Source organism: Babylonia areolata, chromosome 3 (assembly GCF_041734735.1).
Source record: "Babylonia areolata isolate BAREFJ2019XMU chromosome 3, ASM4173473v1, whole genome shotgun sequence".
NCBI lineage: Eukaryota > Metazoa > Mollusca > Gastropoda > Neogastropoda > Buccinidae > Babylonia > Babylonia areolata.
In genome coordinates, this window is record NC_134878.1 from 18144224 (window position 1) to 18158927 (window position 14704).

The following is a 14704-nucleotide window of genomic DNA, read 5'->3' on the forward strand; positions in this document are numbered from 1 at the left end:
CTTAGCAAAGGTGACCTTTTGTGCAAAGAAAACTCCATGCCCAGTTCAGGATAAGACCATCCTTACCAAGAACAACATCTCTGGGTTGAGAGTGGTTGTGTTCTTTGTATTTGTGTTATGCTTCATAAAGTTATGGTCATCATTTGAAGGACACTGTTTTGCTGGGAAAAGACCTGGCTTACATTGACATAATATGTCAGAATAGCTGGTATTTGTGCCAGGAAAGGACCTGCATAAAATCATAATACTTATAACTGTGCCATTGTGTTAGAAAAATTCCGGGCCTTAAAGGCAGCATTGCGTCAGAAAAAAAGTTTAATTGTGATCTTTATTTCATTTTGTGCCAGGGAATGTCCTGGTCTGCATAACATCAGTATATTGGTGCTTTCAAAATGAAGAAGATTACCATGTTTTTGTCTGACTGTGTTATCCCCCCCACCCCCTTTTTTTTTTTTTTTTTTTTTTTTTTTTTGGCAATGAATAAGTTTTTTGTGATTTGCAATTTTGATATTCCAAGCTGGATCTGTGCTGAACTGAAGTGATATCTGATTTCCATTGTACAGTATAAGTATTGCTTTTTCACCTCTGTCACCATATTTACTCAAGAATTCTTATGATCTTTGTGTCTAATGTTCTGGTGACCGATTATCCTGTATGAATTTTTAACACACCTTCTAACATGTAAAGGATACACTGTCCATTCAAAAGACAGAACTCTGTAGTGATGGTCTTTCATATCTGAAGAGGACGTATGGAGGTGGCTGTGCAGAACAAATATGGAGGCACTGAACTGTGGGGTCTGTTGTTGATACTAAGTGATGCCACTCAGTGCTGCTCTTGCACAGTATTGAGTCTGTGGCCTCATCCTCCTCAAAGTTGGAAGCTTGTTGCAGTGGCACTCAGCAGCTGCATTCCACAGTTCTTTCACTTGGTATTTTGTGCAAATAGAAGCTGCTTTTGAAAGTGTCTGTATGCCACCTCCAAGGACAGCACTGACTTCTGTTCCCACTCACATGCTCCCCATTCAGAAGACCTTGGGGCATTGGGTTCTTCTCCATGATGATGGGTCCCACCCACCAAAGCTGAGCATTGATGAGCATTGTCTCAATGCTGGTGGAGTCCTCCATGGTCTTAGACTTCAAGGTCTTGTCAGTGTATTCCTTAGAGAGAGAGAGCTCTGGACCCTCATGTGAACCTTTTCCAGCTGCTTTGCATGCCCACAATACAATGTCCAGGTTTTACATCTTCACAAGAGACAGGGAAAGAACCAGAGCATTGTACACTTTTAGTTTTGTGGAGAGGATTATGTGTGTTCCATTGGCAGCCAGGAAAGCCTTGGGAGATGGATCTGTATAGATCTTTCTTGTGAACAACCCAGTCATTTAAGGCACACATGAAAACTTGGAAACTGATTGAGATTAACTTTCCAGAAATAATGTATCTGAATATACTCTGAAAGCCTTTGAGATATACCATGAAAAGTTTTGAGATAATTAATCATTTATAGGAAGAGAAAGCCCAGAAACTGGGCTGTGCTCCTGTGGTAACAAACCCACAAAGCACCCCATGACAGCCGACAAGATAGTGTGCCATCTTGCAGTTAAGCTGGACTACAGATCCTAGAGATTCCTCATCAGTTATAGATGGGCTGCCATTGTTGCAGCATGACACACACCGACAAGTCAAAGAGAAGATGCCTTCAGTATGAAAACAAGAAAGGAAAAGGCACCTCTGTCATTGCAGGTAGTGGCAATGGGTTGTTTGGAGGGGGTGGGGGACGTGGGGTGGGGTGGAACTGTCCAGTGTGTGGTGTGGGTCAGGGTGAGTCAGTCACTTCTCTTCACACATCAGCACTGCTGCTGCCTGGTGTCTCGGGTCCTTGTCCTTTATGGTGGATGCACACTTATCACACAGCTGTTACAAATAATTGTGTGAATTTTCAATGGCTGTAAATCAGTCATGAAGAGAGCTTGGACTGTTCGCATGCTGCATTCATACAAATGTTGTGACACAGGAAATAAGCCAACTGAAGGTGCTGGTTCAGGTTAAACAAACAAACAAACAAGAGAGGCAAGGCCTTCAAGACTCACTTGTGGTGAATGAAGTCCCCTAGCATTAATTACAGAGTAATTTCCCTTTTTTACTATCTGCACCAAAATGTTTGCAAAATAAATAAAACTTCCATGCTTAGCAAAAAAGTTCCTGTTTGAACAAAAAATGATAATAATGACTGCTCTTGTTGTTGTGTCAGAATATCAGATCAAAGTGCCACGTTTAGATAATACAAAAAATATAAATATAACAGTAAATGCAGTTTGCATATAATTAGGCTTCATTTTTTATTTTTTTGTGCCCATCCCAGAGGTGCAATATTGTTTTAAACAAGATGACTGGAAAGAACTGAATTTTTCCTATTTTTATGCCTAATTTGGTATCAACTGACAAAGTATTTGCAGAGAAAATGTCGATGTTAAAGTTTACCACGGACACACACACACACAACACACACACACACACACACACACACACACACACACACACACACACACAGACAAAGACAACTGAACACCGGGTGAAAACATAGACTCACTTTGTTTACACAAGTGAGTCAAAAAAGGAATGGCTTGACTGTCTTGTGTGTGTGTGTGTGGAGAGAGAGAGAGATATGAGAATGACTGCTATTAGTATTATTGATGTATGAATTTCTGTGTAATTTACATCTTGCCACCCTTTGTTTTACCTTACTGCCTCACAGGATCATTACCTTGTCCATGGTATGTGAAACTTCTCATCCTTCATATCACCAAGCAAAGTATGGTTTTTCAGTGTCTCACCTTTATCTGTTCTGCTTTGTATCGGCTTGGGGTATGTCCCCATGGCTTACATATTGTAGGTGGCAATTTGCACTAACCTTTTCTTTTATTATCTTCTTTTTCTTCGCCTTCTGGTTTTTTTAAAATAGTGTGTAAGCTTGTCCTGATTTCGTTCTTACATGTTCCAAAGTAGTAGGATTTTTTCTTGTAAGATCATTGTAGCACATGCATTAAATGTTAACAGAGTTTGTTTCCAACTGACAAGGTTATGACTGAAAAGGGTGTACACTTACATATATATATATATATATATATATATATATACAGCATTATGTTTGGTGTCACACACTGTACCTTGTTAAACTGATGCATACCAGGCCTATCAGTTTGCTCCTCTTGGCCAAAATTTTGTGACAGTTCAGTGATAAGACTTCTTTCTAATAGTCTGTCATCTGCTAGCCAGTGAAATGCCTTTTTTTTTTCCCCATAACATAATGATTGCACAGAAGTTTCCTTTTACCATGCTTCACCTCCGTCTTCCTTTCGTTTTTATTATTTTTTTTATATTTAAAAAATTATTTTATCATGGTGACATAGGCCAGTAACTAAAATCAGAAGAAATTGGTGAAGAACATTTGGGCTTGTATTTTTCAAGTTTTATACTGGGTTCTCACATAAACAAATATATGTATGCTCATTCCTTGCAGGGCATGTTTTTTCTGGGCTTGTTTTACTTTAAGTCTTTTCCGCAACCCTCCTTTTTGTCTAAGAAAGCAGATATGATTGCTGAATGAATTATTAAGTTTTTCTTCAATTATTTTGTCAGTGTAACGAAGAGGAAGAAAACAATTGTCAGTCCATGTGTTAACAGATAAAAATGGACAATTGATTTTTTTTTTTTTCCATAGACAAAGGTTACTTTGTTTTGTACTATTGATTTAGCTGTTCAGTAGTTGATCTTTATCTTTCTTTTAATCACTGATATATATATATATATATATATATATATATATATATATATATTCTTTTTTGTAAATAGATGGGCTATAGGTTTAAGCATTTAACAGTATGACTTATTTCAACTCCCCTCAGTTCAGTCTTTCACTCAAGAACTTATTTTTCTCTTTTCAAGACCCCAAGATGACCTTTTCTACGGTCAGCTGGACTCTGAACAGTGTGAATCTCTCTCTGTCTGCCTGTAAGATCGTTTGATCATGAATGAATCTTCCCAAATTCAGTGTGCATTCAATGGTTTATCACGTAAACAGTACACTGTTTAATGTGTTAGTCTTTTTAGTTTTGTTTCTCTTTATCTTAAAAGTTTCCATGTTCAGGTATACTGGTATTTTTTACATTGCTTCAAGATTTTGGAATGAGATATTCTGTCAAAACCATATTTTAATATTCCCAATGGTCTGTTAGGAGCATGGGGGGTTTTTATGTCCATATGTGAACCACAGCACCCTCATGCTTAAACTGCTACACAACCGACTTGTTCTTTATATATGTATATATATAGAGAGAGAGAGAGAGACAGAGAGAGAGAGAGATGGTATGTATCTATATCTATATCCACTTCTAACATTTGGCCAACATAGATAGATATTTAGAATGGATAATTATAACAATTATAATGCTGATAATGATAAATTTACTTGTGTAGTGCTCAATCATGTACAGAGACAAATCAAAGCACTTGATACACACACTCAACAACAACAACAACAATATCAATGATTCAGAAAAATGAAATAGATTATAAAAAAAATAAATAAATAAATAAAATAAAGAAGAAGAAAAAAACCCAAAACACAAGCACATTGAAAGCAGGAGAAAAACTGCTGATGGGAATGGTGGTGGTTGGCGGTGAGGGGTTTACTTTAGATAGACGTGCAGGAACTGAGCGAAGGGTTTGGGTGAAGCAAAACAGGGAGCTCCTTCCAAGTGAAAGGTCCGGAGACTGAGAAAGAGCAGTAGGTGATTGTTGAATGTTTTAAATCTGGGAACATGGAAACAGAGTGGAACTGAAGCTGATAGTAGAGAGCAAGAGAGAATCTGTGTAGAGGTGAAGGCTGTCTGAAAGATGGGAAGGGTCAGAATTGTTTCAACATTAAAACAAGTGTGCTGGTCCTGTACTTCATTTTATATTATCTCATGTGGTTGCCGTTCTTTTTTAGTTTTTATTTGTTTGTTTGTTTATTTTTGTAGCTTCTGAAATGTCTTTTTTTTTCAGTTTGTCTCCAGTGTGATGGTTTATTGTGTATGTTTGTTTGTCAGTCTTGATATGCAGTTAGCCATATAGGCTGAATCATTATTGAACAGGATTTAACTACACTGAAATTCAGTAGTTGGTGAAATCAGTTTTGTGGGGTAATGAATGTTCAAAAATAGGAATTTTACATGTTCTGAGAACAAAATGGTTTCTTTAGTTTTATTCTACTGCGCTGATCATGCAGTTATCTTAACCTTTATTTATGTTCTGATTGTCACAACGGTATTTGTATTTAACATGGATGCCTTCGTATCTGCTGATCAAGGCTTTGCAACTAAATGTGGTTTTTTTTGTGTATGTGTTATGTAATACCATGTTTTAATTTTGTAAACTGGGGCATAAAGGGGTGATGATTCTAACCTTGTGCACAATGGGGAATAAGATATATTTTAAAAGCGTGCAGAAATGTTGTGAGGATGTTGTTAAGATTTTATATGGTATCACTGAATTTGGTTTTCTTGTTTGACAGTTTACTGTAACCATCCAAACAATGTGCCCTCCTCCCACCACCCCATCCCCCTCACCACCCCCGCCCCTGAAAAAAAGAAAGAAAAGTTTTAACTGTTTTCATGGATGGCAAATAGATTTCTTTTCAAAGAAAAAATTGAAAATTAATGAGAAATGTTGACCGCAATAAAAACAACAGATTCTGATATGTCATAGCAGTTTTGTGTATTTACAACGTAGATATGTTTTGATATATTTTTGTCAAACAAAATATGACGACATAGATAAACTTTACATAGACATATTTATGATATCTTTTGATTTGTGTGTGCAAGGTCATGCACTGTTGAGGAACATGTATGATTATATAGATTTCCTGTCGTGTTGGTTTGGAATCATGACTCATAAAGCATGTTGTGACTGTATGCTGTGCTTTTCAGACGCATCACCAATACTCCAGTCCGAGCCGGCTGTCACATATCGCTGCAACGAACCCCAACAACTCTAACAGTCAAATGGGTGTGTACACATTTCTTGCTTTTGTTTGAGTTCGAGACAGCAGAGACCTCAACATTTTGGGAGGGGGTGGGGGCAGGGGAGGGAAGTGGGGGGTGCGGGGCAAGGGAGGGGGGGGGGGGGATAGCATGGGAAGTTGACTGATTAGGATGGCTACCTTTATACCTATGTTCCCCCCCATAATACTCTGAAAGAAGCTTGTAACAAACAAACAAACAAAAAATCATTACCACAGCATATGCTCATGAGAGCTTTGCACTAGCTTACACAGTTTTGGCATGTACAGAGCACTGCCTATCCCACAATTAACACACTTTTGCAGATAAGCAAAAACCAGCTGGTCTGTGTTAACTAAATTTAAGATTACATTTTGAACTGTGTTGATTACTGTTATGGAGGAAGTTCTCTAAAACTGCTTGAAGATGGCTTACAATGAAAAGGGACAATAAATCTGGTTTAACTGAAGAAAAATTTAAAGAAAATATTACTTTTTAATAACTTTAGAAAGCTGCTTTTTTAATGAATTTATTTACCCATGTAATCATACCAAACCAGATCCCATTCACTGATACAGTGTCCAGTTAACAGGCAGCAGCAATTTACACTAATAGTATATAAAGTAAAAAATGCTTGCGAATGTACCTATCAGATTGTGGCGGCATCGTGAAGTAAGCAAAATCATTTGGCTCTCGGCTAAATTCTAATGCAATATATTTTGGGTTATATAGTCCATAAGATATAGTTATTGGATATGGTGGGTACTTGGAATGATAGAGACTAATCAAGTGAATGGCACTCTTGACCCTCCGTCTGACAGGAAACGCCTGACGGTCCATCCCAGAGCCAGGGCAGAGCTGAAGCAACAGCACGGCCTCAGAGCGCTCGCCGACATATCTTCTGGGTGGAGTATTGACAGGAGGAAGGAAAGTTTCCTTCATCAGTTGAACATTTAAGCTGACAGGATTGCTGTGCTTTTATTTGTAGGTTGTTGTCTTAGAACCTATATGAGTGTGGATCTTGCGTTTCCATTTTAATGGATCTTACGTTTCCATTTTGAGAGTGGAGTTCATGTGTAAAGGGGTAGAGCAGACTATGGTTTTGTACCAATTTTAGTTGTTGTTTTTCTGTTCAGATCAGGTGGTTTTCACTTTGGTTTTACTGAATGAGCATTTCATTTAAAAGAAAAAGAAAAGAAAGAAAAAAGTCTGAATTCTGAAATAACAAAAGTCTTGACTGCAGCATTATTGTTTCAATGTCATTGTTTGGTTTTTATATGTTTTTAGGGTTTGAGCACTGGTTTTAACTACACATATTTTACTGTGACCCACTAGTGCAGACTCCGGCAGGGAGTCCGATTCCTGTCCTGTGCAAACTACTACCCGCCTGTGCGGAGAAAACGAAAGTAGCTATGGCCGATAACATTTTAACCCCTATATGACGAGATGACTCATCATGGCAAGCATGTACACTTCGCTGCCACAATGACGAGATAACTCGTCATTGAAATATTCTGACTTTTCCCTGCTTTGCATTCAGTTCATTGACAAAAATGCTGGTAGCTTTAGCATGGGGAATCTTTCTAGATTCTATTCATAGCTAGAAATACCATCAACGTCATGAGGCAGTCCTTTATTTGAACATTTTGGTTGGGTTACTGGCCACAGTGTTTACCTGGCTCCTCTTCTCACTCGCTCAACAAAATGTTGGACTGACGCCGTGCTCAAGACATGTGATCGTGGCGAACTAAATCAACCAAGATTTCTTTCTTTAGCTGATGCTCAGAAAGAATTGAAGCATAAATTCGAAGAAGACAGTGATGAACATTTTTGGGACGATTTGATAGAAAATAAAGGGAACAATCAAGAGAGTGGCCAAGACACGACTACCAGTGAGTGATGCCAGCTGAACAAACCTTAGCAGACGACAGAAAGTGACTGAATTATTAGCAGGACACTGTGTGAGCGATTTTCTTGGCACTCAGCCAATGCGGTCTGATGAGAACTGGACAAAGTGACCCTGTGAGAGGGGTGAAGAGGAGGGGGGTTGGAGACTGAGGGGGCGTGGCCTCACATTCATATTATTACTTGGAGAAGTCAATGCATTGTAGATCTATCTCTTTTTATTTTTATTTTTTTTATTGTGGTTGTTCTAGTATGATTTTCTGCGTGCAGATATCCATTTGTCTAGAAAATTATATTTTAGTGCAAATTACCTGACTAATGTTTGTAATGAACAAGTTGAAAATGTGACAAAAAACAAAACACTGATTTCAAAACAACAGCATGTCACTAAAAATATATATATAATGGGAAGACATCATGTGTTTTGTATTCTTTATTTATTTACCTTTCAGAAAATATATACTTTTATGGGTCTTTCTCCAATAACAAAGAGCACAGAATTTTTTTGAAAATTTATACCCGTTGTTTGTGAAAAAAACCCTGGCAAATAGATTTCACTTAAATCTTATTTTCCTGGCAGCGAAAGGGTTAATGTGGAATTAAAAGGGACGAAAAGAAAGTTTCCCAAGAATTAGAACAGTGAATCAGAAGTTTAGAGATCATTCAGATATTGATACAGAACCAGCCTTTAGAAATAACATCCATGATTGATTGGATAAACAATCATTTTATCTTGGGAAGGGTCGATATATGTGCATTGTTTTTGTCAATAACACAAATTTTTTCACTTTCTGAAAGGGAAAAAGCTGAGAGAAAAAAATTTCCATTTAAACGTTTGCTGTACTTTTGGATATGTGCAAGTCTTGTGGAGGCATACAAAAAAAGGCGCCCTCCAAAAATTACATAGAAGATAGCAAAAACATTAGTATCTGTAGTGCTCTGTGATTTTGTGTGTGTGTGTTATTCATGACAAACATATGTCTCTGCATCATGTACGTGAAGGGAGAGGCCACATTATGACGACAGTATTGTCACTTCTTATTTTTACTCAAAGGAACCCAAGAAGAAATTACAATCCATAAGATAAAAAACTGACAGATATTTGGTTTCAAAATGAGGATTTTAATTCCCTTTTTTTCTCCACCTCTCTCTCTCTCTCTCTCTCTCCTTTTTGATTTTTTGTTTGTTTGGTTTTTTTTGTTTTGTTTTGTTTATATCCAACAGACCAGAATGCCATATTTGAACTTGATTTGTACGAAGCCTATAGTGATTCATTTACTGTGGTGAAACAATATTGAAGATAAATTGTTTTGTTTTTGTCTTTCTTAAAAACAGTATAAATGTGTGTGGTGTGATAATCAAGGGAATTATATATATATATATATATAATTGTCTATGGATGGGGTGTTGACAGAAACCTGCACATGTATTTATTGCACTGTTGGATAGATCTGAGTGCATGACAGATTGAGTCAGAATGATCAGTATACTTTTTTGTTTTGTTTTGTTTTGTGTGTTTCTTTGAGAACTTCTAAAGGACCCATTTGGATCATGTGTATGTGATTAGAAACAAAGCTTCTATCAAGTACATCTGTGGAATATGTGTATCAACATTGTCGGTAAAATACAGTATTAATCAACAAATAAAAGCAATGAAAATTATATTTCAGGGATTTTTTTTTGTTTTGTTTTTTTGAGGGGACAGGGGGACATTTACATTTGTTTATAAATGTTGTGAAAGAAACGAGATGTGTTTATATTTTCCTGTTACAAATAAACTTGATTTTGATATCAGTAATTGGTAACTTTATTGTATGGCAGCAGTGTAAATATCTGTTGACTGTCATAAAGGGTCCAAGGTTACCATTTATTGTAGAATATTGCCCTTCCATTTGATTGTTAAACATTGTTGTTAAATCAGTGGATTTGAAAGCATGTGGGTCATCTCAGTGAAAAACTCTGATTTGTAATACTAACCAAGGCCTATTTGCTGTCTTGCCTGCTGCTCTGCTTATTGCTTCACTGTCCCTTCCCAAACCCTATTCAGTCCTTTTAACTGTTTAAGAATTCATGTTTTTATAAAGATTTTGTTTTTTTAAGAGATCATTTACCTTTTGAAAATAAATTTGCTCAGAAGTGAAACATATCAGATTTGAGGAATTTACTCAGATATTTGTTATTCAAGAATGAATGTATAATAATGTGGTACAGAATCACAAAGGGAAGATGGAAATCTAAAAAAAGATAATTTAATCAAACGCATAAATTCCATTCAATCTTAATGAGAAGAAAAAATGGCTAATATGTTTCCTTGTAATGTTTATGCCCTTGTATTGGTCCATGAAAACTGTTCACTTCCTGTGATTTTCCCTTTGATGACCTGTCTTCAGTGTGAATCTTGTGGCCTTTTGTAAGTCCCTATCAAACACCATTTCAATGTGCCCACATAATTTACTTTCTGATTTTAAAAGCTACCCAGAACTTATTGAACTTCAAACTTCTGAATTACTTGTTAGTCCTGTTGCATGAACAGCAGATTCAGGAAACTTGGTATTTGTCCTATGTCTGTGTATGATCAAACTTGTTTTGGTGTCGCAGAAAAATATTGTCAAATATAAATTAGTTTATATTCAGTAAGATATATTGATTGGATGTCCGAGCTCATTGCTGTCATTAGCTGGCCTTGTTGACTTTATTTTCAATTGGAGATGTGGACAGAAGGTATACTGTAATACACAAACAATTGAGTTAGTTTATTCATTTTTGATTTTTTTTTTTTTTTATTTCCTTAAGTAGACATATCAGACAAGCAGACTCCAACACATCCTTGTATATTTGTTTCTATTTATTTATTGAAGGATTGTCATTCTTTTTGACTGAGACAAATGATATATATATATATATATATATATATATATGTGTGTGTGTGTGTGTGAAAGGGGAAAAAAGGCCGACAAAAAGCCAGTGTGTACAGACCTGATTGATGAGTAAAAGTGACATGTGATCCATGTTTGTTGCTTGCTGTGATAATGCCAGTGAAGGCAGATTAGGCCTGGGAATTGTTTTTATTTCTGGCACCTTCTGAATTTGTCTGTTGTTGTGGTTGCCAGAGATGATTTTTTTTCCTGCTGAGTATGTGTGGTGTTTTCCAGCGTTTGTATGTTTACATTATGAATGTTATTTTTTCTTTCAAAAGCTTCATAACATGTTAGCACGTATCCAGTCTTGCATGACAGCTCTTGAACATTAAAAAAACCAAACAAACAAGAAAACACTGATAAATATAGAAAAAATGGATCACTGAAGTAACATCTACATTGGAGTATCCCTTTTTTGTTGTAGAGATCTTGAAGATTACATGTTTTTATGATTATAGGTTGGTTTTATGGTGACTGTTACCAGCATTTTCTCTATTACCAGCTAAATGCAATGATCCATGTTGGTTTTACTGTTTTATCCAAACAGTCTGATTCATATTCGTAAATGGATTTATACAGTCATATTTATCCTCTTCAGGTACATGAACATTCTTGCCATTCATAATAGATGTTGAATGTAGAACAACTTTTGATACAACCAATATCGAAGAAAGATAGATCAGTTTCTTTTCTAGAGGCACTTGAATATATCCAGAGTTTACTGTAATCTGCTTGCATTTGTAGCTCGTTTCCATGTATTTTACTTTGTTTCCCACATGTAAACTTTATGGTTTTGCTGTGAATCTATCATTTAACATCTGATATTTTTGTGAATCTCATCAAAGATCATTTCTGTGCATGAAATGAGCATGTGTACATTGCAGTAAACACACACACTAACTCTGGCTGTGTACAAAAAGCTAGGGCATTATTGATTAGTAGTCGGTAAGCTGTCTTTGTGTGCATTTTAATTCTGTGCAACCAGTGTATATATACAGTTCACCCTGCAGACAGGAGTATATTCCCATGAGCTAGTCTCTTGCCTTCAGAATCAGTCCCTACCAGTGCATGTCTTTTTTGTGTGTAGAAATTGATTGTCTATAGCTAGTCACTGCTGCTAAGAGGCATTTCAGTGGGTTTAAGTGTCATGGTTTGACTGGACAGATGTCAGAGGAAAGAGGGGTATCATTATTTATTAACTTGCTTTACTTGGAATGTGCTGCTCATTTTGATGTTCTCAGGTGAAATGAGAGATGGTTATTTCAAAGATATTTACAGCTTTTTTTTTAGTTCAAGACCTTTTATATATATATAAATATATACATATATATAAAATGATAGACTCCAAGATACCACAAAACTTGCATCCCCCTGGCAGTCTTAAAAATGCTTACATATGAATGCTTGGCTAAACACAAGACCACAAAATGTAACTGTAGGCAGATATGGAGTTATACACAAATCATGTGCTGCTTGAAGAAAAATAACTTCTCATGATTTCGTTGACAAGAAAAATCAAATTGAAGATTCCTTGGCCTAAAAATAAGAAAAATGAATGACTCACTGTAGTGTGTGCCAGTTTTTACATGTTATTAAACAAGTAATAAACACCACTGAATTCAACAGCCTTTGGGGAGTGGAACAAACCACTCCTTTGGAAAATGTACATTCAGTAGGAAAATATTGAACAGTAAAAATAATGATGCCTTGGAAATGCTAAGCCATTAAAAAGGGTGATTGGTTTAACCTGTATAGGTAACCACTGTCACCCACCAATAAGGTAATCCCAGCTATACCTTTTTTTTTCTTTTTTTTTTTACCACTACCTGTGAGTGTTTCACTGCAAGCGTTGTGATTATTCTGTTCTGTGTAGTAACTGTTTAAATATCAGTGGAAAGGTGAAGGCCAGATCCAGACATGATTTATGTAAAAACGTGTGCTTTAATGTGAAGCAAGTGAGTATATTCTTTGTTTCAGACTGAACTATGTAAGTTTGTGTTCCATTAAGAACATTACAACTCCATCTTACCTGTGGCGTTTCTCAGCATTAAGGGGTTTTAATTATTCAACTTGTAATATTACTGTGATAGGGACCCTCAGCACCAGACTTGCAAATCTCCATGGTGATGTATTATTGTATCTACAGTTTGTTTATCCTGTCATTTACATGGCTTTTTACAGGTGAAACTGTCACAGGACAGTTACAGTGCAAACATTACTTATTAAAACAACGAAGTTGGTTTTTGTTTTTCATTTGTGTGCATGGCTGTATTCTTGCGAAGGTTTCCGATTTGCACATTCCCCTATTCCCTTTTCTGCTGTTGGCCTTTCGGTTTATTTTGGGCACAAGTGGAACAGCCAATTGAAATGATTAAAATTCCTGTCAACAGTTATTTATGGCAAATCTCAAGAGGCCATCTGATATAAGTTATATAAAAAGATGTATTTCCTTTTCTTTTCAGAACTAAACAGGATGAGACTGGTAGTTTGCCACATCTCTTTTCTCATGATTGGTTAATAAATGCAAGATTGGTTTATGCGGAAATCAGTTTCTGTTGTGATGAATGGGAATATTTATTCTGAACAATAATTTGCTTGTGATAAGAAATTTGTTTATGACCCCTGTTGCTAAATGGACAATGTCACCATTGCTCAATTATTTATTTGACATTTCTAACTGAAGACTCTTTCAGATCAGATAAATAGTGCCAGCTTTCATCTGCTGAAGGTACCCCACCGACACATTGGGAAAAGTGCATGCAAATTTTTTCTCCTTCTCAAGTATTTCGCGTGCAGACATTTTAATCATGAAATCTTGTTTTTACCAACAGTAACTAAAATTGTACCTACAGTTGAGTGACTGCAGGATACAAACCCCAGGTTTGGTTATTCCGTTTTTTTGCTCGTATTTTCACTTTTGAGCAAATCACAAGAAACGGGCACACTTTGTCACAGTGCCACCTGTACATACAATTGTACAAGACAGACTTACAGCTATAAGAAATGGACACTTTGTCACAGTGCCACCCGTACATACAATTGTGCTTGACTTTACACATTTTCACGGTCACTTCTGTCTGCATGCACAGTGTAAATTTTTTTAAACTTATTACCATGTGTGTATTCACAAGGTGTAATTATTGCAGGCTCTCTGTAGATTTTTGAAACAGGAAGTGCTCATGATGAATCAGAGAACTATGTTTACTGTGAATAATAGTTGCTCAGGAAGGGCGAGGCTAACTTTCCTCTTCAATACCAACGTCAGTTTTGTCTTAGCAAAGTGAAAATTTGTGGGGAAAAAAACAGCTGGCAAAGAAAGGTTGAGTTCAGTTCCTGTGCATATTTTTTAATTTCTACTGTAAAGTCTTGCCCAGATTAAATTCTGCAAATTTTTACAATTTCTACAATCCAAAACAGCTTTTACTTTTTCCGTTTCACACCACTGCCAATAGTTTTTTTTTAATGCAGTGGCAAGATATACATGTATGCAGCCAAGTTTTTTGGGGTTTTTTTTAATTAAAAATTCAATGGTTATGAATTTGTCATTTATGTATACTAATGTTTGAAATTCTTGTTTTTTAACATTCATAGGAAATTTGAGGTCTAGTCCAGAGCTCGAGTTACTTTCTAATCCTACCCATTGCAATGTCTCTTGATGTCAAGACTGCAGAATGCATATATTTTCATTGCACTTCCAAGCAGCTGAATAGTTCCTACAGACACACAGGTGCTAAACTTCAGAAAATCATTGTTTTTAAAACATTACCTGTTCTCTTGTCCAGCAGTTAATTTAGCCTCAAAGAATTTTATTGTGTATGGAAAACATCCTTGAAGTGT

General features: G+C 36.3%; 1 protein-coding gene across 5 annotated transcripts in view; it reads left to right on the forward strand.

Annotated features, from left to right (window-relative positions):
- The window catches only part of LOC143279796 (cytosolic carboxypeptidase-like protein 5), a 42344-nt gene extending 31580 nt beyond the window's left edge, over nt 1-10764 (forward strand). For 2 of the 5 annotated variants that reach the window (XM_076583970.1, XM_076583972.1), the window contains 3 exons: nt 2756-2812; nt 5973-6051; nt 6866-10764. In XM_076583970.1, coding sequence (XP_076440085.1) covers nt 2756-2812; nt 5973-6051; nt 6866-6961 — 232 coding nt within the window. In that variant the 3' untranslated portion in view covers nt 6962-10764. The remainder of the gene's footprint in view (nt 1-2755; nt 2813-5972; nt 6052-6865) is intronic. The other 3 variants (XM_076583971.1, XM_076583974.1, XM_076583973.1) reach the window with 2 other exon arrangements.
- Nucleotides 10765-14704: the final 3940 nt, after the last annotated feature.